This window comes from Syngnathoides biaculeatus, chromosome 2 (genome assembly GCF_019802595.1).
Source record: "Syngnathoides biaculeatus isolate LvHL_M chromosome 2, ASM1980259v1, whole genome shotgun sequence".
In the NCBI taxonomy this organism is placed as follows: domain Eukaryota; kingdom Metazoa; phylum Chordata; class Actinopteri; order Syngnathiformes; family Syngnathidae; genus Syngnathoides; species Syngnathoides biaculeatus.
Genome location: NC_084641.1, coordinates 21,704,675 through 21,732,335, shown reverse-complemented (window position 1 = coordinate 21,732,335; position 27,661 = coordinate 21,704,675). Strand labels below are relative to the sequence as shown.

General features: G+C 42.3%; 2 protein-coding genes across 9 annotated transcripts; one reads left to right on the top strand and one right to left on the bottom strand.

Moving 5' to 3' along the window:
• The first annotated feature begins 137 nt into the window (after positions 1–137).
• On the top strand, positions 138–5,661 carry cptp (ceramide-1-phosphate transfer protein). Of its 8 annotated transcripts, none has more exons than XM_061809236.1 (4): positions 144–196; positions 430–532; positions 1,023–1,189; positions 4,425–5,661. In XM_061809236.1, exons 3-4 carry the CDS (start codon positions 1,056–1,058, stop codon positions 4,945–4,947), a joined length of 657 nt encoding a protein of 218 aa, XP_061665220.1. In that variant the 5' UTR covers positions 144–196; positions 430–532; positions 1,023–1,055; the 3' UTR covers positions 4,948–5,661. The 8 variants fall into 8 exon arrangements, with proteins under 8 accessions (XP_061665269.1, XP_061665237.1, XP_061665220.1 ...); XM_061809260.1 differs by having other exon boundaries at positions 997–1,189; XM_061809269.1 differs by lacking the exon at positions 144–196 and adding an exon at positions 242–280.
• A 1,154-nt stretch (positions 5,662–6,815) lies between these two features.
• Positions 6,816–16,676, bottom strand: LOC133511729 (ATP-dependent RNA helicase DDX19B-like). Its single transcript, XM_061840597.1, has 11 exons — positions 16,398–16,676; positions 16,193–16,256; positions 15,914–16,103; positions 12,915–13,007; positions 11,225–11,327; positions 11,031–11,145; positions 10,790–10,967; positions 9,073–9,310; positions 8,476–8,638; positions 7,250–7,441; positions 6,816–7,168 (listed from the first exon to the last, which is right to left on the bottom strand). The coding sequence occupies exons 1-11, from the start codon at positions 16,458–16,460 to the stop codon at positions 7,107–7,109; spliced, it is 1,461 nt and encodes a 486-aa protein (XP_061696581.1). The 5' UTR covers positions 16,461–16,676; the 3' UTR covers positions 6,816–7,106.
• Between the last annotated feature and the right edge of the window lie 10,985 nt (positions 16,677–27,661).

Sequence of the window (27,661 nt, the reverse complement as noted above, 5' to 3'; positions counted from 1 at the left end):
AATTTGAGGCAGTTATTCAACTCTTAAATCTTAATTTCTGTTTATAAATGACATGGCATGGATTTCATGTTCTGTTGTGCTTTGCCTCGGCCGTCCATATCTCTTATTTTGAAAATACTTAATCTCACGTATTATTTTGCGCGATTCTGCGCAGTGGGAGGACGACCCGGAAACGAGCTTCAAATTGGTTTGTCAGGTAATGTTTTAATTCACTGTGTTGTCTCGGGAATTGAATTAACACATATCCGCAATGTAGTCATGTTTGTGTCTACATAAAACGGTAATTTCATGTAGCGTCAGTCATCTTTTAATGCATTGGTGATCGGGAGGTTATTTTAATGAAATCACGTGTATGTAGGTGTATCCGGCATGACTGGTTAGTAGTTACTGCCTTTTGAAAGGCGCTGCCACTCTTATGTTTACTTTCAGTGGTGCTGAGTTGTCATTTTGGGCTTATAAACGTGCGTGAGTGACGCCGAGAAAGTGATTCCCAACCAGGGTGCAGTGACGTCACGGCGACGCATAGTCTGACGTAAGAGATTCCTTGAAAATGATCAACATCACTTCTTTTGGCTAAATTGCTTAAATTTCTGGCTTTTAAATATATCTTTGGTCATGAAGGTATGGCAGTGACATATAGCGACATCTAGGACAATTTTAATGATGGCAGTGCAATAAACTTGCATATCCACTATATTACCGTTCATACAATGGATAGGTTTCCAATGACGTCACCACAGTCCATTCGAGATAGGAAAAAAACTTCACGATTCACCTATCACCTGTGTTCTCTGACCTATATGACACACAAGATGGCGGAATTGGAAACCTATCCATATAATAAATCAAGTGGTTTGGGGTGTATATTAGCGTATTAATTTTTAACAGGCCCAGATTTCACACTGACTTACTTGATTCGTGAAAGAAATTTAAGTGAGATTGTTGTTTCAGCATCTATACTATCTGTGACATTCTTCTTTGCTGGTGTACTACTAGGTTTTTCTATTCTTGCGTCAATTAAGGTTGGGGAAACACTGGACAAGAGAGTACCAACCATGGATGATTCTGTGATGTCAGATGACCCAAAGTTCTGCTTTGAGGAGGTTCTGAGCACCTTCAAGGTGTGTTTGACTGAAGACAAAGAGGTCATTCTGGAAAACTACGTGTCGAGCTGGCGTGGTCTGATTAAGTAAGCATGAACCCTCTTGCTCGAGTTACCGTTTCCAATTCTTCCTGCCCATTCCTTCCCATTTTTTAAAGATTTTTTTGCTTTTACTGCATACATTTGTATAATGAACACTGGTATATTCTTATATTCTTACTAGTAATCTTAGTACCACTTGTTCCCCTTCTATTGTTAATAAAAAAAATAAATACACACAGCAGAAAGGATTTCCTCTTAAATTATTATTATTTTTTTGATTATTCTCTACGTTCAGAAGAAGTTGTCTATTCCTAAAATGAAATTTCTATCATGTATTGGCACCCGCGGCATGGTGCAGCAGCTGTAGAGCATTGGGCTCACATCCTGAAGACTGGGGTTCAAATCACGGCCCAACCTGTGCATGTTCTCCCTGTGCCTGCGTCTGGGCACTCCGGTTTCCTCTCACATCCCAAAAACATGCTTGGTACATTAATTTAAGACGCTAAATTTCCCGTAGATGTGACGTACATGTGCCATTCAATTGCCTGGCGACCAGTTCAGGGTGTACCCTGTCACTTGCCCAGAGTCAGCTGGTATAGGCTCCAGCACGCCCCCGACCCCAGTGAGCATAAGCCGTATAGAAAATGAATGAACAGAAAATTAGCAGAACACGAGAAATCACTCCTGCACAAGAAGCACACACAACCGGAAAAAGCAAGTAGATTACAGCAAACATCAGTCAGGGTGAGCCTATAAGATCCAAAGTACTGTCCGGTACTGTATAGTCACCCATCCATCCATTTTCTTAGCCGCTTATCCTCACAAGGCTCGCGGGGAGTGCTGTCAACGGGGAGGAGGCAGGGTACACCCTGAACTGGTTGCCAGCCAATCGCAGGGCACATAGAGACAAACAGCCGCACTCACAATCACACCTAGGGGCAATTTAGAGTGTCCAATTAATGTTGCATGTTTTTGGAGTGTGGGAGGAAACCCACGCAGGCACGGGGAGAACATGTAAACTCCACACAGGCGGGCCAGGGATTTGATCCCCAATGCTCAGAACTGTGAGGCCAACGCTTTTCCTGCTGAGCCACCGTATCGCCACTGTATAGTCATATTATATTGAATATGGATAAGCAGCTATAAAAATGAAATGAAATAGAACACCAGCAGTGTTGTGTGTGTTGGTAAGCACAATAGAGTGCTGAATTTTAATTTATAGCCCTGCGGCATTGCGCTGACTTGTTAACCCAGAAAAGCACCGTATTCATTACGGAGTATAACTATTACATGAAATGTAATTGGTTTGCAGCTTCTTTTTGTGCGAGGCAGCGGGAGTGTGCCCAATACTATTTGGCTTGTCGTCAACATCAGTAGATTCACTCTCGTGAATCGCATACCACGGTGCCTCATTCAGCCTCTGTTAGAGTATTTCATCAGTTGTTTTGATGGTGTTAGCTCCCTATTTTTTAAGAACAAAGGTGATGTTCAGAGCTGTGGAAACTGTAGAGGAATAAAGATGGTGACCCACACAATGAAGTTACGGGAAAGAGTAGTGGAGGGTAGACTCAGGTCAGAAGTCAGTATCTGCGAGCAACAGTATGGTTTCATGCCTAGAAAGAGTACCACAGATGCATTATTTGCCTTGAGGATGCTCGTGGAAAAGTACAGAGAAGGTCAGAAGGAGCTACTTTGTGGCTCCGAGAGAAAGCCCATGACAGAGTACCAAAAGAGGAACTGTGGTACTGCATGCGCAAGTCTGGTGTGGCGGAGAAATAAGTTAGAATAAGACAGGGCATGTACGGGGGCAGCAGAACAGCAGTGAGGTGTGCCGTTGGTGTGTCAGAAGAATTTAAGGTGGAGGTGGGACCGCATCAGGGATCCGCGCTGAGCCCCTTCCTGTTTGCGGTAGTAATGGATAGGCTGACAGATGAGGTTAGACTGGAATCCCTTTGGACTATGATGTTCGCAGATGATATTGTGATCTGCAGTGAAAGCAGGGAGCAAGTGGAGGAACAATTAGAAAGATGGAGGCACGCATTGGAAAGGAGAGGAATGAAGATTAGCCGAAGTAAAACAGTATATATATGCGTGAATGAGAGGGATGGAGGGGGAAGGTGAGGCTACAGGGAGAAGAGATAGCGAGGGTGGAGGACTTCAAATATTTAGGGTCAACAATCCAGAGCAATGGTGAGTGTGGTAAGGAAGTGAAGAAACGGGTCCAACCGGGGTGGAACAGTTGGCGGAATGTGTCTGGTGTGTTATGTGACAGAAGAGTGTCTGCTAGGATGAAGGGCAAAGTTTACAAAACAGTGGCGAGGCCGGCCATGATGTACGGATGGGAGACGGTGGCACTGAAGAAACAACAGGAAGCAGAACTGGAGGTAGCAGAAATGAAGATGTTGAGGTTCTCAGTCGGAGCGAGCAGGTTGGATAGCATTACAGATGAGTTGATTAGAGGGACAGCCAAAATTGGATGTTTTAGAGACAAGGTTAGAGAGAGCAGACTACGACGGTTTGGACATGTCCAGAGACGAGAGAGTGAGTATATTGGTAGAAGGGTGCTGATGATGGAGCTGCCAGGCAAAAGAGCGAGAGGAAGACCAAAGAAAAGGTTGATGGATGTTGTGAGGAAGGACATGAGGACAGAGGGTGTTAGAGAAGATGCACGAGATGGGCTTTGATAGAAAACGATGACACGCTGTTACGACCCATACAGGACAACCTGAAAGGAAAAGAAGAAGTTTTTATGGTGTTAGCTAAAAGAGGAACATTGACCACCATTTTGCTAGCAGACTAAACAAAGTTAATGTTTTTTCTCAGTGTGCCAAACCAGTTTTGAAGGTTTTTTCTCTTGGTATTTTCTTTCAAAGGTAGATTTATAAAAAATCTCCAGTGAGTATTTTTGTCTTATTTTTTTATTTCAAGGATTAGCTTGCGACATAGATGTGTGAAATGGTGCGTAGAGTCAAGACCGGTTGAAGGCCAGAGTGAAAGCATCATTTTTCAAAATAAAATCAACACAAGATGAATGGACAAACTTTACCTTTGACCCCAAATGTTTTTTCTTTCCGTCCCGGTTCTAACTGATCAATGGACCAATACACGTCCACAGACCAGTGTCTGGCGAACCATTGTTGGTGACCCCTGCCAGTTAGCCATTAAATGCCTTTCAGAAATTAATAACTAATTTTTTCAAAGGCTGACCAAGAACTGATTAATATATCTTCTGAGTTGAAGATAATGAAAAGAATTTGTTCAAGTGTGCCACCTTTTTCAGGTTTTTGAACAGCTTGGGATCTGTCTTTGGCTTCATTTCCAAGGATGCCACCAACAAGATCCAAATCTTGATGAATTTGATCAAAGGAGATACACACTCCCACTACATGACTGCGCAGTCCATGGTCCGATACGAGCTGGACAACGGACTGGTGGACATCGAAAAGCGAGGCAGCCATCCCGAGTCAGGCACTCGTACTCTCCTGAGGCTTCACCGTGCGCTCAGGTGGCTGGAGCTCTTCCTGGAGCGGCTGAGGACCAGCACCGAGGACTGCAAAACGTCCGCCATGTGCGCCGAGGCCTACAACGAGTCCCTCGCGCACTATCACCCGTGGGTGGTGCGCAAGGCCGCGGGCTTAGCCTTCATCGTGCTTCCTGGACGCCCCGCCTTCTTTGAGGTGATGAACGTGGGCCCCCCTGAGCAAGTGGTCGCCATTCTGGGGGAAGCGATGCCTCTCATTTCGGAAGTGTACCAGATCACGGAGGACCTTTATGCTAAGAACAACCTGCTGGACTTGCCATAGAAGCCGGCGAACGTTCTGTAACTATTGACTGCAACTTGAAGGGACTGCAATATCTGCATGTTGGAACTTTCGTTACCACTTTCTGCAATCATCTTTTATGCAGAAGTGATTACATCTTGGGGATGAATATCTTTTCGTGACATTCTTAATAGTCATATGAGTTATCTCGGGGCTTCTACTTTAGAGGTTCTACTGTATTGAGGAAACTTTTAAGCCTTTGGGTTGTTTAAAACTTCTCCATAACTGTAAAATAGCTTCAATCATGTCATGTGAAAATGTTATGTTCAACTGGGGATTTTATATCAAATATGCTGGTGTGGTTGAATTGAAGGAAATCCTCTAGCAGGTTTTCCAATAATACTTGATTGCTATTACATACATTTAATGTTGCTCCAATATGTTAAGTACATTTTTGTATCGTCTATTGAATGTAAAACGCGAATCTGACCAAATGTGGTCAAATTAGGTCTTGTGTGGTCAATGATACAAATCTTACAAAAAGAGAGAAAATCATGAATTCTTACCATCTTAGAGCATTTAAATTACTGTACTATTCTGAGTCATTCCATGCAAATAAAAAAATTATATATGCTTTGTCCTTTAAACAGTAATTTAAAACTGTATTAGCATTTGTCTTCAGTTTCATGCTTGGTGGAGGTCATTAATAATGATAATACAGTTTCTCAATGCACATAAGACAAAATAAAGAAGTTGTTAATAGATAATTACAAATTAAATGTTTTTCTTGTAAATACCACCTTGATCCCATATACAGTAATTATTTCTTTACATCCTATTTGTTTTTTACACAATATAGTGGGGGTGGGGAATACCGCTAACAGGTCTCGGCATTAAGCTACTACTAACAAATTTTACAGATTTTTATTTCATACACCAAGAGGATGTGGCACCTGCCACTACTGCTAAAATCTGGTTCAATAAATCATATTACTTGGCTTAATCGGCCTGCAAACTCACAAAACCCTATCAAGCATTTATGCGGTAGTGACAAGAGGAAGTTTAGACACTAGGCCAAGTAATGAATGCATATGAGAGTACAGTACTTCCCAGAGGCCCGCCATTTCTACAATAAGCATAAGTACATTACAATTACCTGTAATTATGAATTCCATAATTTCCGGCCTGTAAGATGCCAGTTTTTTCATACGCTTTCAACCCTGCGGTTTATGTGGCTAATTTGTGGATTTTTTCTAACAACCGCAAAGGGGGGCTTGAGTGGAAAAGGTAAGAGACCGGTGGAACATATGTGCCAAGGAAGTGACTTTTACCGGTCTGGCCCTGTTAGCACTGCACTAGCGGGTTACTGCCGTGTTTCAATTTTTACCAGTATGTTTTTTTTTTTTTTTTAAACCGGCCGTTATCCTGGCGCCAGCGTTAGCACGGCGGCACTAGCATTCACGCTAAACCATCTTTCAAATGTGGGCATTTGCGGCTTTTACACAACTGCGGCGTATGTATGTACCAAATGGTATTTCCTTTACAAATGTACTCGGTGAGGCTTATAACCAGGTGCGCTCTTCAGGCCGGGAATTACGGTAATTTAAATGTGATCCTTTTTTTTTGGGTAGGTGTAACTTATATTCTTTTAAGATATCATATCCGATGTTTCATTATTACTAGTATGATTCTTACTCAATGTACAGAGCTGTAATTGCTGTGTGAGAACTGTCTGAATGCTAATCCTACCGTTGAATCTCCATCGCATATCCATCCAATTTTCTGGAGAGTGGCTCACATGAATCTAAGACACTTGGTTCATGATAATAGAAACTTTGCTCTGAATGCAGAACCTAAATATTTATCCTCTAACAGTTGAAACACAGTTTAGACAGAAAAGACCACAGCAGTTTACAGGCAGGTTTGATGTATTTATCAAAATCTTATCAACACACATATTATTATAATATTCAATATTCAATCTCCACACAAATGCTCAAACAACAAAGGAAATCAAAACACTGCAAACATAAGAACAAAATTAGGCACACTAGGTTTGAACAACTGGCATAGCAGTTTGCATCTAAGAATACTTCAAAAGTGCTTTTCAAACAAAACCTTCTGCATAGTAAACACCTTGTAAACAATAAACCTGTGGAAGAGGGAACAAATGTCAGAAAGCTTAACCAACAGACACCTGCTCAGTTCAGTTGTTTTTCTATTTCTTCAATATTCCCTGTGTCAAGTTTGGGGATTTTCTTATCTGGGGGGATTCAGAAAAACAAAAACAGTATCAACATTCTGATGTTCACAACTTCAAACTGGTTGTGTGAGAAAAAGCTACCAAAATGGTTCTCGATTTGTCTGATGACATCCATTCCGTGCTGGCTGTCCACCATGTTGATGGCGAAGCCTCGCCTTCCAAAACGCCCCGTGCGGCCAATGCGGTGAAGGTATGTCTCATTATCGGCTTTGCCATCCATGTCCACAGGGAGGTCAAAGTTTACCACCAGTGATACCTGTTCAACATCGATGCCTCGCCACAAAAGAACACAGACGTTTTAAACACTTAATAATAATGAAGTATTATCCAGTGTTTTAATGGCACTGTGGCGCAGCTGGTTGTAGCATTGGCCTCAGCTCTGAAGACCGGGGTTCCCCCCGTCGAGTCTGAATGTTTTCCCCGTACCTGCGTGGGTTTTCTCCAGGCACCCAGGTTTCTTCCCACAATCCCAAAACATGCATTCATTGGAGACTCTAAATTGCCCCAAGGTGTGATTGTGAGTGCGGCTGTTGTCAAAAGTCTGTCCGGCGACTAAAAGTTTTATTTCTTTAATTTTAGCTTCGGAAATATTTCTCTAACTATTCATATAAACTATTCATAAATAGCCACAATTTCACTGGAATGTCCACAGCTTTTAATCCTTTAAGCCTCTGAAGTATCTCTCCGAGGCATCTATATGAAAAACTATTCCTATTAACACTCCCCACCAGAAATATTGCAACAACGAGCAAGGCCATTTGTTAATTGTTTTTTCCTGTAGACTGCAATAATTTGGAATTTACCTTTTCCTGAATATGATATTCAACTTGGACAAAGTTTTTTTTTTAGGTGATTTAAAATACTGGAACAACTGAAAATTGTTCAAGAAATAACATTTGATCATTAAAACCTTGGACTTCTTTTTTTTTGTTTTGGGTCATTATTTGTGTGGAAAAAAAAAATATTGTTTTAAATCCAACTAGTATTCAATACTTGACCAGTGTGGTGTAGAATACCATAGTAAACCGAATATTCTGTTTACATCCAAACTACCATCTCAAAGGCCAAACTTGCGTATTACCTTTTTTTTTTTTTTTTTGAGCACCAATTTTTGTCTCCAATTCACCAACACAACCAACTTCTCCTCTTCCTCTTTCTAGGTTCACTCAGCCCGAGTAGATAGCGTTAAACCTTGGATATTTCATGGTAGTTTAGTCTGCTAAATAAATTGGCTATCAAATGCTGTCCCTAGTATGTTTTTCTTATTAAAAAAAAAATACACAAAACGTAGATTGGTGATCTCTTACCCCTGGAACAAACGTTTGTGGTGACAAGAACCTTCTCCTTGCCATCTCGAAAGCGTTCAATGATGCAAGCTCTTTGCATCACAGTCAACTCCCCACTCAGCAGCGCCACACTGTGGCCCTCCTTGGTCAGGTTAGCAGACAGCCACAATGCAATTTTACGGGTCTAAATGTGGAGAAATTATCTATGTTAAAAAAAAAAGTATTTATCCAAAATCACTTTCCAATGAACACCATCTGTATGCAAAAACAATGTTTCGCAATCGTCATTATATATAAATGGATCAGAAGTAAGCCAACTTTTATGAGCAAATGATCATCCTCCTACAATCAACTACTCTTCTTGTAGTGTTGCCAGGGTCAGAACTAAACAACGACACTGTGATTGAGTCATACCCATGACAGCAAGGCAAAATGAAGACATATAATACTCAACTTGGACCAACAACTCTTAGTTTGCTGCCACAAAGAAGCAAGTGCATCTGGTGAATAAATTATGTGTTTTTTGTGTGTGAAATTAATTTCCAATGTGTTATTTGTATGTCGTGTATGTAGTAGCAAATATACAAGGGCAGTAAATGCACAAATACTAGGACATACACGGCAGAAAATCATAGCCTGTGCGACAGTCATACTCCCGTAGAGGTCACACAGAATGTTGAACTTGTCCTCCTTGCTCCCGCAGAGGACGTAAAACTGCTTGATGGTGTCAAGAGTCTCCTCCTCACGCCGCAGTCGGATGATGTTGGCCTCGGGAACTATCATCTCCGCAAACCTCCAAACCTCCTCCTCAAAGGTCGCAGAGAAAAGGAGCATCTGGCAGTCTTTTGGCAGCTGCCTGCATTAGCATGACGAGACAGATGAAAAAAAAAAAAAAAAAAAAAAAGAGGGAACACAATTTTTGTTGTTAGGTCTGACAGCTTTTTTTTTTAGCACATTTTAGCGTGCAGAATCCCAAACTGCTCTGTTTTCATCTGCGGTGCGGAAGAAAAAAAACAGTATATGCAAATTGATGAATTTAGAATATGCAATCTAATTATTTATTTATTTATTATAATCGGTCCTGTTCAGAAGCATGGTCATGCAGAATGGTGGCTCTGTATGCCTATTGTGCTGTGACAGTTTTGCTGTGGAGGATTTGAAACACTTTGCTTTTTTTTTTTCTTTTAATTATTCTCTTTTTTGAAAATGCAACAAACATGATTTGTCAAACCCAACATGAATAGCGCTGGCCGAGTTTATGTCTTTCAAAACAGCAACTAAAAGCCTGCTGCAAACCCAGCACAAGCAAAACAAAACGCTAACAAAATTTATTTTTAGAGCTTCTGGATGATCACCTGACAAAAAGTCTGGGTCATTTAAGCACACAGCGACAATTGGTGGTTGCCAAGCAGTTATTTGGGTATGTTTTAAAAACAATGTTATATAGGATGGACACTTAGTGTACATCCAATTACAATGCACTCACAACACTTCCAATTCGATCACTCCAAACTTAATTTTGTGCTTATGGTGCTCTCCCAAATGTTCAATTCTGAAAACCATCAGTGGTACCTATTGGTCTCTCACAATTTTACAGCCGTTTACGACTGTACTGTACAGCACCTATTTGCCATCTTATTAAATCGGGCTCCATTTCACAATTTGTTTTAATAAACCAAGTGAAGACTATCAGGGATGATTAACAATCTTTGAACAAATGGACAATGAACTCGAGGGCCGCCATCAGATGGTCACTGTGCTTGGCTTTTTCCATTTTTTTCCTCATGTTACAGCCCTTTTTAAAAATGGAATCAATAAATTTCCCCTCTCAGAATGTAATCATTATGTCTTATGAGTCATATAAAACACACCATGGCAACGGCATGAAAGGTAATAAGTGACAAATGAATTTCAGCTATTGCAATTCTATCATTGTGCGAGCACTTTGGAGATGACCCCTTTCTGTTGCAACATGTCTATTTATCAGGTTCATGAAGATGCAGATGAGGGAATTTGATGTGGATAAACTTGATAGGCCTGCAGAATCCCAACGTCAACACTAATACAACAGTTTTGGATTAATTAGAACGCCTCCTGAGAACTGGGCGTTCTAGTCCAACATCAGTGTGTATGTAACCTCAAAAATATGCTCCTGGAAAAATGGGCATAAATTCCTATAAACTCACTCCGAAACCTTGTTGAAAGGCTGGACTAAATCCATATTACACCTTCTGGATTAAGAATGGGATATTCACTTAGGTGAATGAAGAATTTTGGCAATATCGTGAGGATATCAATCCATCTATTTGCAGTATGTGTCTCGGATGGTCCTGACCTGTGGATGCGGATGCTCTGGTCACGATGGCCCTGAGTGTCGATCATAACGTCGGCCTCATCCAGCACAAACATGGTTATCTTTTTGGGCTGAATTACTTTCAATTTAATGCACCAGTCCAGGATGGTGCCCGGTGTTCCCACGACGATTTGTTCCTGCAACTCACTGCCTCGTTCCACTGGGCAAACAGTAACACAGACAAATCTTCAATTTGAGACAGAGATTGTGACAACTTTCTTACCTTTGTTGCCTCTGATGCCGTATGCCAGTTTGATGTCAGGGCAGTGTTTGCCCATCTGCTCCATCACCTGACCAATCTGTAGGGCAAGTTCGTATGTGGGCGCGACGCAAAGAGCCTGGGGGGCAAAAAGGAAAAAAAAGACTTTTGGCAAGCTCCATCAACGAATGGACATATTGGTAGGTCACATGGCTTACCTGAGTCCACTTGTTTGCAGGGTTCACGTGACTAAGCATGGCCAGAGCAAAAGCAGCAGTCTTGCCTGTGCCTGACTGTGACTGGGCGATCAGATTCTGATGTCTGGCAGTCGTGACAATAAAAAGTTCAAATGTTATTTTCGATCATAAAACAAGAATCGAAAATTGATGTTTAGTTCACTTTCAAATGCTTTGGTAAACTACAGCAAAGTTAGATTTTTGTGCCTTTATCTCCCCATAGGAGTACATTTTATTTGGCTCACTCCTTATTGACGATGCTACATTTACTTAGCTACAGAGTATGTTTTTTTTTTTTTTAAATGACTTTACTTAAAGAGGAGGCCTTTATTTGATCGTACGTTTTAATCTTAATATAAATATGTAACATGTTTGGCAGACAGTGCCAGAAAAATACAATACATCAAAGCCTTTGTTTGCCTAAACGTAAACAAGAAGAGGGCGCCATTGCCTTCATGGTTACGACGATCTTCCCAAGATGGTGGCCACTTAGGCACGATGATCAGACGGGGTGGCTGACCTAGTCTGATTACCTACGGCCGGGAAGCCCAATAGAAGACGTGTGAGGGCATGTGACTTTCTCGTTTTGTTTGATTAGTGAACTAGACTTAAACATCACTATCGCTCAACTTGTAAGGCGCAAACAGCACCCAATGCAGAAGTCTAAATCTCACGCGTGAAACGGTTGATAAATAAACAATAACTGATGAATAAAAAAAGCATGCAACATTCAGATCATCGTTACGGAGTAAAAGTCGTGTTTCTTCTTTACAGCAGAAGCAGCGAGAAGGTTTTTTTTTCCTGGTCTTGTCAACGCCGGTGACTTATCTAAAGTAGGTCATGAATCGCCTCAGTCCAATGCGATTAAATATTAGTATGTCGTGAAGTAATATTCACAATTACATCAGTGTGTTGATGGTGAATGTGTGGAATGGATCTGGCTGCCAGCATTCAAGGAGTACAAGTCTATGACTCCAGTTTCAGTGACACCCCCCCCCCCCCCCAGGAAAAGTAATCAGAAAGTACTTAATTGTGATTAAATTACTTCACACACACACACACACACACCAAAACTTTAAGGCATGAGTCTAACTTTCTACAAGTTTTCACATAACCTGCTTGGTTAAATACACTCGTTATTTGTTCTTTTCTGGTTTTGGTCACCTTTTTATTTGTGTAACTCCAGCTGCTTATATAATAATTTATTTCTTTTAGTTTTTAGATAAAAGGCATGCTTTTATTGGTTTTGTACCATTATTGCTCGATTGCTGGTAGCCTTTTGTTGCTCAGTGACTGTTCTCACAATATCTTTATGTCTCAGATGTTTGGTCTTTGTCAATTGTCTGTCTGTCGTCGTACTGGAGCAGCTCCAATTACCGGAGATAAACTCTTTGTGTGTTTTTGACATATTTGGCAAAATAAAGATGATTCTGATCTTGAGGCATCAATTTCCAGTTTAAAAAAAAAACTCTTGGGGTGTCAATTACATGTGGTTTTTCACCAGCTAAAATAAAACTAATTAATTGGGCTTTTTAATTAAATATTCCTGTTCAAATCACAAATATATTTGACAGTAAAAATATTTTGTATTTCAATAAGAAACTGGTGTAATATATGATTTTTTTCATGCTAATTGAAAACGTCAAAATATAAAAATGTAAAATTGACTCACGGCTGTGCCAGCATCATAGGTAGAGCCTTCTCCTGGATCATGGAAGGCCTGTTGAAGCCCATGTCATAGACCCCTGTCAACAGCTCCGGTTTCCTATTCATGCAAGAAAAAAAAATTATTGCAAACCAAAAATGACAGATCTCCCTTGGAGTGGTCTGGTGAATAATGTTGCAAAGATGACCTGGCAAAGAGAGCACGTCGAGAATACTGTACTTGTTAATAATACGGGTTCGGCACCTCTGGAATGTCAGCGGCAAGTAAATATTTTCACGTTTTGTAACAGATTTATTCTTTTAAGCATTATTATTTATTTCTGCAAATGCAATGCCTTGATTTTAGTGTGGTTTGTACTGTCATGAATGCTGCATATTAGTACAGTCATGAATGCTATTGTACTAAAAAGCCAAAGTCTGAGTCTTAAATTTTACTGTAACGTTAATGATAAATAATAGAAATGAAAACAATCAAAATAATATTATTAATTCTAATTGATTGACAAAAACAGGAACATTTCTGTCTCAGTCCATGTCAGACTAATGAAAATTTGCTCCTCCCGCAGAGTGCACCATGGCCTGTAAAGGGCAGTGTATCGAGATACATCTCTTCTTCTTTTCCTTTCGGCTTGTCTTGTTAGGGGTCACCACAGCGTGTCATCTTTTTCCCATCTAAGCCTATCTCATGCATATTCTTCTCTAACACCCACTGTCCTCCCTCACAACATCCATCAACCTTTTCTTTGGTCTTCCTCTCGCTCTTTTGCCAGGCAGCTCCATTCTCAACATCTTTCTACCAACATAGTCACTCTCTCGCCTCTGGACATGTCCAAACCATCGAAGTCTGCTCTCTCAAACCTTGTCTCCAAAGCATCCAACTTTGGCTGTCCCTCGAATGAGGTTGTTTGTAATCCTATCCGACCTGTTCACCCCAAGCGAGAACCTCATCATCTTCATTTCTGCTACCTCCAGTTCTGCTTCCTGTTGTTGTTGAGATGCATGTTTGAGATATAAAGTTATGGGTGTGGTCCACCAGTCATGCCCGCAGAAAAAAATTTGCGGGTGTGATTAGGGATGGAATCTCAAGACCTTAAAATAACTCAATAAGTTGTTATAACCGAGTATGTAGTTTTTACCTAATACTAGTCACTCGCATTTGAAAAATGTACGGGTGTGGTCAGTCATGCTCGCAGATAAAGTTTTGGGTGTGATTAGGGATGGAATTTCAAGACCTTAAAATAATTTACTGGATTAATATAACATAACGGTCAATAAAAAACAAATACATAACTAAACTAGAACACAAAAATTTCAAACTCAGGAATGATCATTTCAAATTTCAACAGATATTAGTAGAACATGACATAAAACAGTATTTCAAATTTTTCATAAATAAAAAATCTTGATCTAACCAACTTTATCTGAAGAAAAGTTAAATGCACTGGCCTTTCAAGGAATAAATACGAACGGTCTATGCACGCAATGTTTTGAAAATGCTGAAAGTTTAGTTCAACATAATCGGCGTTAGTGGCAACAAGCTAGCAATACATTGGAACAAACATTGCTGTCGGCAATCATGATATATTGTTAGAATCTAGCGTAATTTACGGTGTTATCTATTGTCAATCCATTAATGAAAGCGAGCAGGAGATGATCCATATTTCTTAAAGCATGTAGAGGGAAAAAGTTTTCAACTTCAAGATAACACGTACCATGGGAAAATGACCGTTAGAACTTAGATCAAGTCAAAATAAATCACAATCTCATACTTTTTAGTAGTTATTGGGAGTTAAGGGTGCACGCGCGCACCGCCGGGACGGCCGTAAATAGGAGGCCGGCTTGCAGGAACGCGCTTTTATGTGCGTGCGCTCGACGTATTGGCCACACCTGAATAAAGCGACGAGATGGACGTCGTCACGCTCAAACCAAAACTGCCTCTTGATTGACGCATTGAGCACCCCTTCCTTTGACATGGCTCATTATGTTGATGACTTTCGATGTAAATAAGATCGCAGTACGTGAAGCAGCTCAGAACATGTACTTTTGGCATCACTTCCGTACATGCTCAGTACGGTTAACTTGCATTTCTTTTTTCGGGGCGAATACTGATTGTTGAGGAGCAGGCTTGTTTTGTTAACAACGTTTATGAAATAAACATGTAAATTAATGTCAAGACTACGCAAAATAAGTGACATCTTTCAATATCTATTTTTTCTACTAACAAATTTTACGCGTAGGATTTTTCGTGCTTGACTGTGGAGATTTGTGAGTGCGATGGTGCGCGGGCGCAAACACGCTTGTCAAATGTGAGTGACTGAAATGTGTAATAATTTGACCAATTCCTGGGCAATAAGAGAACTGGAGACACCTGATTTCTTAGTTCTTTTTAGCAATGGCTTGATTGTAAATATTTATCTGAGGTACTTTATCTCACATCTATTATATTTTCTGCTATTGTAATTCTACTGGTTTGGGAGCTTTTGGAGAAGCGCTCGTTATGTCATTGTATGCACAGCCAGATAATGACAATAAAGGCTTTTAAAATTTGACTTGATGGATTTTTATAGAATGTGTAATTCTTTTTGTTGCGTGTAAACCACACCTGGGAAATATTTAATCAAGCCGGCTACGTTCCGGCCCCCCAAGCAAATTAACTTTAATGTGATTATGGGGTGGTATTGTGTTGTTGATGTTGGTAGCAACACAAGTTATCAGACCAACTTGAGTATTGTGGTGTTTTACATTAAAAAAAAAGTATTTATTTTGCTTTGCTTAAAATTAATGATTTTGGAGATGCAAGGATTCTCCCTGACAGCTACGACAAATATTTCGTATTAGATTTTTTTTCAATGTAAAATATGCGCATTGGCTCAATAAAAGCTGGGAAACACCACCGGCCTACACTATCGTGCTGGCAAATGGTACGGTTTATTTTCTGGCAATGCATTTTTTTTTCAGGTTTATGATATGCTGCAAGAGTTTGGCCCCCTCGGAAAACGGACTCACAGGCGCAGCTCCTCGAAGGTCTTGACGGAGAAGAGCGGAGAGGTCGGGTCCCGCTGCAGGACCTCCACCTCCTGTCTACTCCTCACTAGATTGCGGCGGATAATTTTATTCAGCAGGGATACTTCAGCCAGGTCCACTTTGTCTCCTTCCCAATTTTGTTGCTGTCTGCTTATCTCCTTGTCGAAGTTTCCTGCGTAGCCGCCAGATTGTGGTAAAAAAAAAAAATAATAATCCATGATTTAGCAATAGGAGTGGAAACATTGATTTATCGTCACGTACCGTTTACATCTCTGCTGATGTTCCGTGGACGATTCACCAGAGCCATCTTTTTCGTGGGGTCAAACTGTTGAGAACAAGATGATTAAGTTTTTTTTTTTTTTTTTAGGAGTGACGAAAGTGCTAGCCAAACTTTTAGCTAGCTCTCGTCCAGCTTCCAAAAGAAAGTCAGATCGCATCATTAAAAAAAAAAAAAAAAAAGAAACACCTGCACGCGAGGACGGTGTGTCTCCTGCACATCAGCCTCGTGCGCCCACGAGTCCTTGAACATGTTGATAATATTGACGGAAGACGTTAAATAAGTTGAAGCTTTTCAGGAGAGTTTGGAGGGGTCGACGGGGCCCGATGTCCGGTGAACGAGGTGACGAATAATTAGTGCCGACGAGAAACGACAGCGACCTGCCAGACTGCACAACGCGTGACCGTGGTGGTGATGCCTTCACAGACATCCGGGGAATAGGCGTTTTGGGCCTACCGTATCATGAGATCGGCCCAACCCAAGTGACTTGGATTTTAACTTTACGTCAGAGTTGCTGTCAGTCAAATTACTCTGTGTATTTTGCAGTCTCAGTCAAATAATTACCGAATATACCCCCGCTTATGAAAATATTTCACAAAAATATTTTTTTATCCATCATAGAATGTTTTATCTCACACCACATTCCGATGGTATCTGAACGGTCCACTATTGTTAAGGGGCCACGCTACTGATGCGTTTCTGTCATAGAAAACAGTCAATGAAAACATTATCATCGAATATATAATATATATACATCCCGGGTTCACCTGTGTGGAGTTTCCTCTGGGTGCTCCGGTTTCCTCCCACATCCCAAAAACGCGCAATATTAATTGGACTATAAATTGCCCTTAGGTGTGATTGTTTGTGCTGTTTGTCTCTATGTGCCCTGTGATTGGCTGGCAACCAGTTCAGGGTGTACCCCGCCTCCTGCCCTTTGAGAGCTGGGATAGGCTCCAGCATTCCCCGCGACCCTAGTGAGGATAAGGGGTGAAGAAAATGGATGGATATTATATACAGAGAAGAAAATAAGTATTTGAACACCCTGCTATATTGCAAGTTCTCCCACTTAGAAATCATGGAGGGGTCTGAAATTTTCATCATAAGTGCATGCCTACTATGAAAAACACAGAAATCACATTTGACCCCAAACAAGAAAAGTGATTGTACTGCCCTTTCAATGTGCTGTAAGAATTATCTTAACTCCTTTTTCATGAGCCAGGAAAATGAGGGTCCTTACTCCTTCAGTTACTGACTGACTTCATGGTGCACCCCCGCCTCCTTCCCGATGGTAGTTGGGATGGGCTCCAGCGACCCTTGTGAGGATAAGCAAGTCAGAAAATGGATGGATGGATGGATTCTTAACTGGTTGATCGGGACCAATTCACTTTTCAGTCATGGACAGCTAGTAAAAAAATGACATTAGTTGTATTCATATTCAGATTTTTTTCCCTTTAGATGACCGAAACGTACTAAGTTCCCTCATTGAACATTTGAGATGAGCGGGAGGAAATGTTACTCACTTGTGGTCTTGTCACAAATTTTCTCGATGAACAAATACTGTGCTGCTCAGCTTCTGGTTAGCGGGGAACATGGCCAGCATTATGCTTTTTCTAGTATGTCAAAGTCATTTGAAATGGTATCTAAAAATATGTGTTTTTGGAAGATACTTTAGAAGATACTTTTTACCCAGAAAAATTATTTATACTTCTAAATTTCGATAAAAGTTAGTCAGGATTTAAAAACAATATGAATATATAGGTCCCAACTGTGGAGAATAGCTGAATGATAGTAAAACTACAACAGAAAAGTAGAGAAAAGAAAAGAAAAACACCATTATGATTCATCCCACATGATTCTAATTTAAATTTAGTAATGTAGCCCTGTAGGGGGCAGAAGCCAGTGCAAACCGTAGGGGGTCCAAAGCCTGGAGAGGGTTGCATTAGGAAGCGTACCAGGTTTAAAATTTTGCCAAACAAAGATGAGCATTCATCCAAAGAATTCCAAACCGAATCAGGTGTGTACCAGGTTGAAAACGTCCACCAATGGCGACGTCAACTTGCAGGGGTTACGACTATTACTTTTTCACAAAGAGTCTGAAAGGTTGATTTTTTTTTGTGTGTGTGTGTGTGTGCCTTAAAAAATGTAATTGTCATTTGAAAACGGCATTTTGTATTCCCCCGGGTTGTCTCTGAGTGATATTAAAAGCCTGTAAAGCAGCTGTAGAGCGTCAGCCTCACAGGTCTGAGGATCAGGGTTCAAATCGTGGCCCCCACTTGTGTGGAGTTTGCATGTTCTCCCCATGCCTGCATGCAAGCTCCACACAAGAGGGGTGGTGGGGATTTAAATCCCGGTCCTCAGAACTGTGAGGCCAACAGCTCTTGCACTGTTCCGCCGCTTTGATAGCTATTTAAAAAAAAATAATAATAATATAAAATAGGGGGCAAATACTTTTTCTTTTTTGTTTGCCGTTAGCCACTTGCCGCATTGTGCTGAACCTCTGCTGTTCCTACATCTTACGTGTTTGCTAATCGGCAACAGAATAAACATCATATCGATAACTGACACGAAACAGCATTAAAACAACGTAAACAATCATCGGCAGAACAGTGGTTAAAAAAATTGTTGGGTGAATGTTTTCCAGATGTGCACAAAAGTTAAAGAAAGGGAGAGGGTGAGAGAGAAAGGCAGAGACTACTCAAAAGCACATGAGCTCATCGTCTTATCTTTCATCTGTGCCAACTGAGCATGCACCGAGGAGCTCTGTGACTCACAAGTCCACTTATGATGAAGGATATGCAGAAGTGTGTGTTTGTGTGTGCATCCACCGCCAAACTGAATTAACCTGAAGCCGGTCAGCTCCCCCCCCCCCCCCCCCCACACCCTCACTGCCACCCATACGAATAACACATTAAAATACACACACGCGCGCACACAGCAACTAACAAATGAGCGTATAAACACACTCTTATTGCCATGGTACCCTTACAAGAAAGCAGATGGATCAAACGACGTGATAACAAAACACAGATGCAGCCAAACACCCACGCAACATTTAAATAGCCAAACCTCCGTCAAAGAGGAGGCAAGAGGTCCTGACTTTTTAGGTGTTGACAGGATGCAAACCTTCACCCATCTGGGCTATTTTTTACTAAAGACTGACCAAACATCCATCTTTTTCTGGACATTTTTTTTAAAGCCTACAATTAGCATCTGGGTTTATGGTTTTATGACCACAATCTTTAAATTCATATCCTTTATTTGAACATATTTAAGAAATACATCTTGCATTTCCTCTGTGGCGCTGTGACGCATCTCTGGTTGAATCCTGTTTGCCTTCGCCATTTTGCCCATGATTGTTTATGCACCTTTGAAAATGCAGCCCTATGGGGGCACAAACCAGTGCAATCTGTAGGCCGGTCCCAAGCCCGGATAAATGCAGAGGTTTGCGTCAGGAAGGGCATCCGGCGTAAAAACTGTGCCAAACAAATATGAGCGTTCATCTAAAGAATCCCATACCGGATCGGTCGTGGCCCGGGTTAACAACGCCCGCCCCCGGCACTGCTAACCTGCAGGGCGTCGGTGGAAATTCAGCTACTGTGGGTCGAAGACAAAGAAGAGGAGGAAACCGGATCCAGCGTCAGAAGAAAAAGAGGAATGCACAGAGCCTACAACTGAGTGTAGGGACTTTGAATGTTGGGACTATGACAGGAAAAGCACAGGAGTTGGTTGACATGATGATTAGGAGAAAGGTTGATATTCTGTGCATCCAAGAGAGCAGGTGGAAAGGTAGTAAGGCTAGAAGTTTGGGAGCAGGGTTTAAATTATTCTACCACGGAGTAGATGGGAAGAGAAATGGAGTAGGGGTTATTTTAAAGGAAGAGCTGGCTAAGAATGTCTTGGAGGTGAAAAGAGTATCAGATCGAGTGATGAGACTAAAATTTGAAATTGAGGGTGTTATGTATAATGTGGTTAGCGGCTATGCACCACAGGTAGGATGTGACCTAGAGTTGAAAGAGAAATTCTGGAAGGAACTAGATGAAGTAGTTCTGAGCATCCCAGACAGCGAGAGAGTTGTGGTTGGTGCAGATTGTAATGGACATATTGGTAAAGGAAACAGGGGCGATGAAGAAGTGATGGGTAAGTACGGAATCCAGGAAAGGAACTTTGAAGGGCAGATGGTGGTGGACTTTGCAAAAAGGATGGAGATGGCTGTAGTGAACACTTATTTCCAGAAGAGGGAGGAACATATAGTGACCTACAAGAGCGGAGGTAGAACCACGCAGGTAGATTATATTTTGTGCAGACGATGTAATCTGAAGGAGGTTACTGACTGTAAAGTAGTGGTAGGGGAGAGTGTAGCTCGACAGCATAGGATGGTAGTATGTAGGATGATTCTGGTGGTGGGTAGGAAGATTAAGAAGACAAAGGTAGAGCAGAGAACCATGTGGTGGAAGCTGAGAAAGGAAGAATGTTGTGCGGCCTTCCGGAAAGAGGTGAGACAGGCTCTTGATGGACAACCGAAGCTCGCGGAAGACTGGACGACGACAGCCAAGGTGATCAGAGAGACAGGCAGGAGAGTACTTGGTGTGTCATCTGGTAGGAAAGGGGAGAAGGAGACTTGGTGGTGGAACCCCAGAATACAGGAAGTCATACAAGGAAAGAGATTAGCGAAGAAGAAGTGGGATACTGAGAGGACTGAGGAGAGGCGAAAGGAGTACATCGAGATGCGACGTAGGGCAAAGGTGGAGGTGGCAAAGGCTAAACAAGAGGCATATGAAGACATGTACACCAGGTTGGACACGAAAGAAGGAGAAAAGGATCTCTACAGGTTGGCCAGACAGAGGGATAGAGATGGGAAGGATGTGCAGAAGGTTAGGGTGATTAAGGATAGAGATGGAAATGTGTTGACTGGTGCCGGTAGTGTGCTAAATAGATGGAAAGAATACTTTGAGAAGTTGATGAATGAAGAAAATGAGAGAGAAGGAAGAGTTGAAGAGGCAAGAGTGATGGACCAGGAAGTGGAAATGATTACTAAGGGGGAAGTCAGAAAGGCACTACAAAGGATGAAAAATGGAAAGGCAGTTGGTCCTGATGACATACCGGTAGAGGTATGGAAGCAATTTGGAGAGATGGCTGTGGAGTTTTTGACCAACTTATTCAACAGAATACTAGCGGGCGAAAAGATGCCTGAAGAATGGAGGAAAAGTGTTCTAGTTCCCATTTTTAAGAACAAAGGGGATGTTCAGAGCTGTGGGAACTATAGAGGAATAAAGTTGATGAGCCACACAATGAAGTTATGGGAAAGAGTAGTGGAGGCTAGACTCAGGACAGAAGTAAGTATCTGCGAGCAACAGTATGGTTTCATGCCTAGAAAGAGTACCACAGATGCATTATTTGCCTTGAGGACGCTCGTGGAAAAGTACAGAGAAGGTCAGAAGGACCTACATCGTATCTTTGCACACCGAGAGAAAGCTTATGACAGAGTACCAAGAGAGGAACTGTGGTACTGCATGCGTAAGTCTGGTGTGGCAGAGAAGTATGTTAAAATAGTACAGGACATTTATGATGGCAGCAGAACAATGGTGAGGTGTGCCTTAGGTGTGACAGAGGAATTTAAGGTGGAGGTGGGACTGCATCAGGGATCAGCTCTGAGCCCCTTCCTGTTTGCGGTAGTAATGGATAGGCTGACAGATGAGGTTAGACTGGAATCCCCTTGGACCATGATGTTCGCAGATGATATTGTCATATGCAGTGAAAGCAGGGAGCATGCAGAGGAACAATTGGAAAGATGGAGACATGCACTGGAAAGGAGAGGAATGAAGATTAGCCGAAGTAAAACAGAATATATGTGCGTGAATGAGAAAAGTAGAGGGGGAAGAGTGAGGCTACAGGGAGAAGAGATAGCGAGGGTGGACGACTTCAAATACTTGGGGTCAACAATACAGAGCAATGGTGAGTGTGGTCAGGAAGTGAAGAAACGGGTCCAAGCAGGTTGGAACAGCTGGCGAAAGGTGTCTGGTGTGTTATGTGACAGAAGAGTGTCTGCTAGGATGAAGGGCAAAGTTTACAAAACAGTGGTGAGGCCGGCCATGATGTACGGATTAGAGACGGTGGCACTGAAGAAACAACAGGAAGCTGAACTGGAGGTGGCAGAAATGAAGATGGTGAGGTTGTTGCTCGGAGTGACCAGGTTGGATAGGATTAGAAATGAGCTCATTCGAGGGACAGCCAAAGCTGGATGTTTTGGAGACAAGATTCAGAGAGCAGACTTCGATGGTTTGGACATGTTCAGAGGCGAGAGAGTGAGTATATTGGTAGAAGGATGCTGAGGATGGATTTCCCAGGCAAAAGAGCGAGAGGAAGACCAAAGAGAAGGTTTATGGATGTGGTGAGGGAAGACATGAGGGCCGTTGGGGTTAGAGAGGAAGATGCAGGAGATAGGCTAAGATGGCAAAAGATGACACGCTGTGGCGACCCCTAACGGGACAAGCCGAAAGGAAAAGAAGAAGAAGAAGAAGAAGTTTATGCACCTTTGAAGTCACTCGTGTGGTCTTGTTTGGTGTCAGTCATTGATATTTTTTCCTTTGCGATTTTGAACGCAGCAAGCGTAAGGCTTTTGCCGTTCAAATGAAATTCAAAGTAGCCTACTAAACGTACGGCAAAGATTGATGCCCCGGTCTCTTCTTTCGCAATGTGCTCTCGTCATATGGTCCCTTCAGAACGGAGTGATTGTCTTGTCTGTTAATGTGATAGCGGTGCGGTATCCCGGTGGAACATTAGCATGGTTGCTGAACTTACATTGGAATCACGGTCATGTGTCATACGACTGTCTTTCTTTAATTGTCTCCTATCACTTTTCTGTCATATTTTCACTCCAATTGACTGGTGCCAACTAGTGTACGTGAATAATGGAGCAAGGACGCACACCCTTCCTGACTCATGAAAAGGACTTTGGCTAACTGTCTCATCATTGCTAATACTTGCAAGCAAATTGGTGCATATTCTGCCACGTGCGTGAGTCAGAAAAAGTGCCAAGCACCACGATTTTCTGACTGCGTCCTTTCTGTCATTCACTATCATTAGTAAATCTTCTCACTATTTACGCACTCTAGGTGGAGTAACCCTGAAGTGTGGGGTTTCCCTCTAATATCTGGCTACGTGGCTATTCTCCCAAGATTCGAACGCTTTTCCCCATCTGCACTCCAGCGGCTGCATTCACTCTGGTGCCCCGGCAAGGTGAAATATCATTTTGGACGTGTTGATTCTGTTAACTGCTTCCGTCCTAAGATACTGTAGTTGGTGACGGCCCCCTTGGCACGACAGTTGATTTGTGCTTACGGTGCCGGGGACCTCATGTACACAAACGTACGTACAAAAATATGGCACATGTTCTTTTCCACGGCAAAGTTCGGCTGTATCAAGACTGAAATGACCGTGGAAATATGTGGTGCCTCATGCCATCTTCATGGCTGCCATACGCACATTTCTACATGGTGACAATTAGAGGAGATGCTGGCAAACTGTTATCGTAAATCTGCGCACCAGAGACACATGAACAATTGGCACGGATGAACAATTAATTCCCTACATTTGATTTCAACAAAATAAAAGTTGAAAAGACTTGGAATTCCCTTGTTAACCACTGTATTAATCTATCTGTGATGTTTGTGTGGACACCTGTTAAGTGATCATGGAGACTTATGCCGCCTATTTCCGTCACAATCTCTTCTTGTGACTCCAGCACATGCTCTGAAAAAGCGCTCTTTGATTTTAACATATATGATGCTTTCAGATGATTAAAATGTGTCCTGGGTTGTCCCTGGGGTTCCTTCCAGGGGGACGTGCCGGAAACACCACACCATGGAGGTGTCAGCGAGGCATCCAAATCTGATGCCCCGCCAACGTCTCGATGCGGAGGAGCAGCACCTTTACTCTGAGCTCCTTCTGGATGACTGAAGAGGAAATTCATTTTGCTTGCTTGTATCCAGGATCTTGTTCTTTCAGTCATGAGCCACAGCTTGTCACCATAGGTTAGGGTAAATGTAGACTGACTGGTAAATAGAGAGTTTTGCTTCTTCACTTAGCTCCTTCTTTACCACAACGGACCAATACAAGGTCCGCATCACAGCAGACACTGCACCGATTCGCCCATCAATCTTGCGTTCCATTCTCCCGCACTTGTGAGCAAGACTCCAAAATACTTTAACTTCTCCACTTGGGGTAAGGTCTCACCCCCGACCTGACGAGGGCACGCCACCCTTTTTCGTTGGACGATTGTAGTCTCAGATTTGCAGGGCCTGATTGTCATCTCAGCCGTTTCACGGTCTGCTGCGAACCGCTCCAGTGAGAGCTTGAGATCATGGCTTGATGAAGCCAACAGAACTACATCATATGCAGTACTGAGGCAATTGAACTGGACCCCCTCTACACCTCAGGTGTGCCAAGCAATTCTGTCCATAAAAGTTCTGAAAAGAATTTGTGACAAAGGCCATCTTTGGCAGAGTGCAAAGCTCACCGGAAACGAGTCCGACTTACTATGCAGACTAGACTCTGGCACCAGTCGTACAGGGACCAAACAGCCCATATCAGGGGGTTTGGTATCCCGCACTTCCGAAGTACCCCTCGCAGTTCTCCCCAAGGGTCACGGTCCAACACCTTTTCCAAGTCCACAACACACATGTAAACTGGTTGGGCAAACTCGCATGCACACTTGAGAATTTTGGCAAAGGTGTAGAGCTGGTCAACTGTTCCTTGGCCACGACATAAACCAAATCCCTCCTCCTAATACAGAGATTTGTCTTCCCGAAGGACCTTCCTCTCCAGAAACCGCTCAATAGACCTTTTCGAGTAGGTTCAGAAGTATGAACGCACCCTCCAGCTGTCCTTCTTTAAAAGAGGCATCACCACACCCAGCTCAGAAAATGGATGGATGGATTCTAGTAATATTCTGACTCACATAGTATATATTACTTACACTTTTTTCCTTTTTAGTGTGGCCCTAACACTGCTTCATGAAACGGCAATAAAATGTATGTGTGTGGGGGACGGTGGAGGTTGTTTAAAAAGATCAACTCATCAACATTTTATAGCTTGTTAACTCTTAATCGGGCGTCATCTTGGTGGCACGACGTCATACTCGGCCCCACTCCCCACCAACCAGATTCCTTCTACCCTCCAGGACAGAAAAAAAAACCAAACTTGATTCACCCCACTGTCCCCACACCGCACCCCATGAATTATAAAGGATTACCTTTCTCATTAATATGAGTCAAGGCTAAATTGAGTGTCTGATGCATGCATCAAGCATAAGGAGGAGGGTGCTTTGCAGGTCTGGTCCCCCTCCTCTCTCTCTCTCTCTCTCTCTCTCTCTCTCTCTCTCTCTCTCTCTCGCTCTCTCTCTATCTCTCTCTCTCTCGCTCTCTGTCTCTGTCTCTCTCAGCAGCACTGTGAGGAGAGCATCAGCGAAGCATTTTTTTTCCACCACGTTGCTGTGTTTGATGTGAAGTGCAGTAGCCTTCCTTTTCTCTCGCAAGCTGGCTCGCTGGCCGCCACCTGTAGCAGCAGTCATCTTCCTTGCTGTTTGTGGAATGAAACAGAGCTGATAGAGTGGTTGGCGAGAAGGGAAGATATCCTTGCTCATAAGTGGACTTGTGAGTCAGGTAAGAGGATGCTCTCGTGGCTTTGAATGAACGAATGAGTGTAGTCTCTGTCTCTCTCTCCCTTATTTGTGTAGAATAAGGTAGAAAAGGTCAGGTAGATGATGAAAGCCATTCTGTTGTGGTTCCAGATACTGCAGCCGTCATCTAGCCGCTTTTCAACAGGTGGTTACCACAGCAGCAATGCGCTGTTTTAACACTAATGAGTTCAGAGCGGTCTGACGACACTGATTACTTAAAACCCTGCGGGTTGACGGTCTTGGGGGTCTTGGGGTAGGCCGGGTGAGTCACGTAACACAGGTGGTGGTGGGGCACACCATCAACAAGAGTCACGGCCATAAAGTGAAAACAGCTGCAAAGAGCTGACCTGAGGGAAAACAGAAAAACACATTTTTTTTCAAGCTTCTTTTACACACTTTTATGATGCTTTTGTGCAGAGAAGTTACTTATTGGCAGTTGCTATCTCATTGATGGTCATTATGCAAGTTGAACTCACCCTGTTGCCTCTGGTGATGGACAAATATATGCCAGACTGCCACAACATGAGGCCGCTTTGCACATTCTAATGAGATTCAACACAACAGCTGTTTTTGTGTTTCTGTTACAGTTTTTCTGCCTTTACAAAGGTAACAAAGCTCTATTTTGATTGACACGTTTTAGAGTGGTATTCATTTCATAATGACGTACAGACTGAGGGTTATGCTGCCATGGCCAGCGACCCCCCCCCCCCCCCCCGATTGTTTTCTGTGTGTAGTGGCTGTATCGACCTCTTCTATAATTGATGCCATGCCTCACTTTAATGTCGACAGCATCATCTTCTTGAATAAATAAATGTGGAACATCAAATACACTCCCTGCGTTGCCCCATAAATACCTCGACAGTTCAACTTGGTAGCTGTAATTACTTAACTACGTATTGCTTGCAAGGCAAAGCAGCGATTACGTCTGTAATGTTGAAATTTACTGTAGAAATTTGTGTTGCCGTATGCAACATGAACAATTTTCTGGAGAAAAAGCTTCTAAGGATCTTAAGATACCAAAATAGTTAAGGATTAATAAAAGAATGATCTGATGAAGAACAATGTTTCCCTAACACTCACGAGGAGTTGGATTGAAAGTTTGTAAGTGTGTTTAATCAATGCAGTGCAATACAATATACAGTATATTATGTGTTATGGTAGATACTACCATCCATCCATCCATTCATCCATTCATCCATCCTCTATACCAATTATCTTCACTTGCGTCATGGGTGTGCTGGAGTCTCTCCAAGAAACAAAGCAACCCTGGGATGGTCACAATTTGTGCATCGTACTAAAAATGTAATCCGGATTATTTTAATTAGGCATCCATTTTCGATGTGGAACATCTAAAGTGGAGATGAACCCTTGAATTGTCTTTTCATTAATCTATTCTGTATGGTCTAACTACTCGAAACATGGAATTCTGATTAATATTGTGTTTGAGCAATAAGAATTACTTATAATTTTCAACTATCCACCTGATGTCAAAGGTGCCTGGTTAGCTGATGTGACCAACGTGACGCTCACAATGCAAGTCACGTGACCACTTGTTCTCCCTTGACTTCATTTTCAGTCAAAAGAAGGCTTTCATTGTTTGAACCATATAATTCATTCTTCTTCTTTTCCTTTCGGCTTGTCCCGTACTGGGTCGCCACTGCGTGTCATCTTTCTCCATGTAAGCCTATCTCCTGCATCTTCCTCTCTAACCCCAACTGCCCTCATGTCTTCCCTCACAACATCCATCAACCTTTTCTTTGGTCTTCCTCTCGCTTTT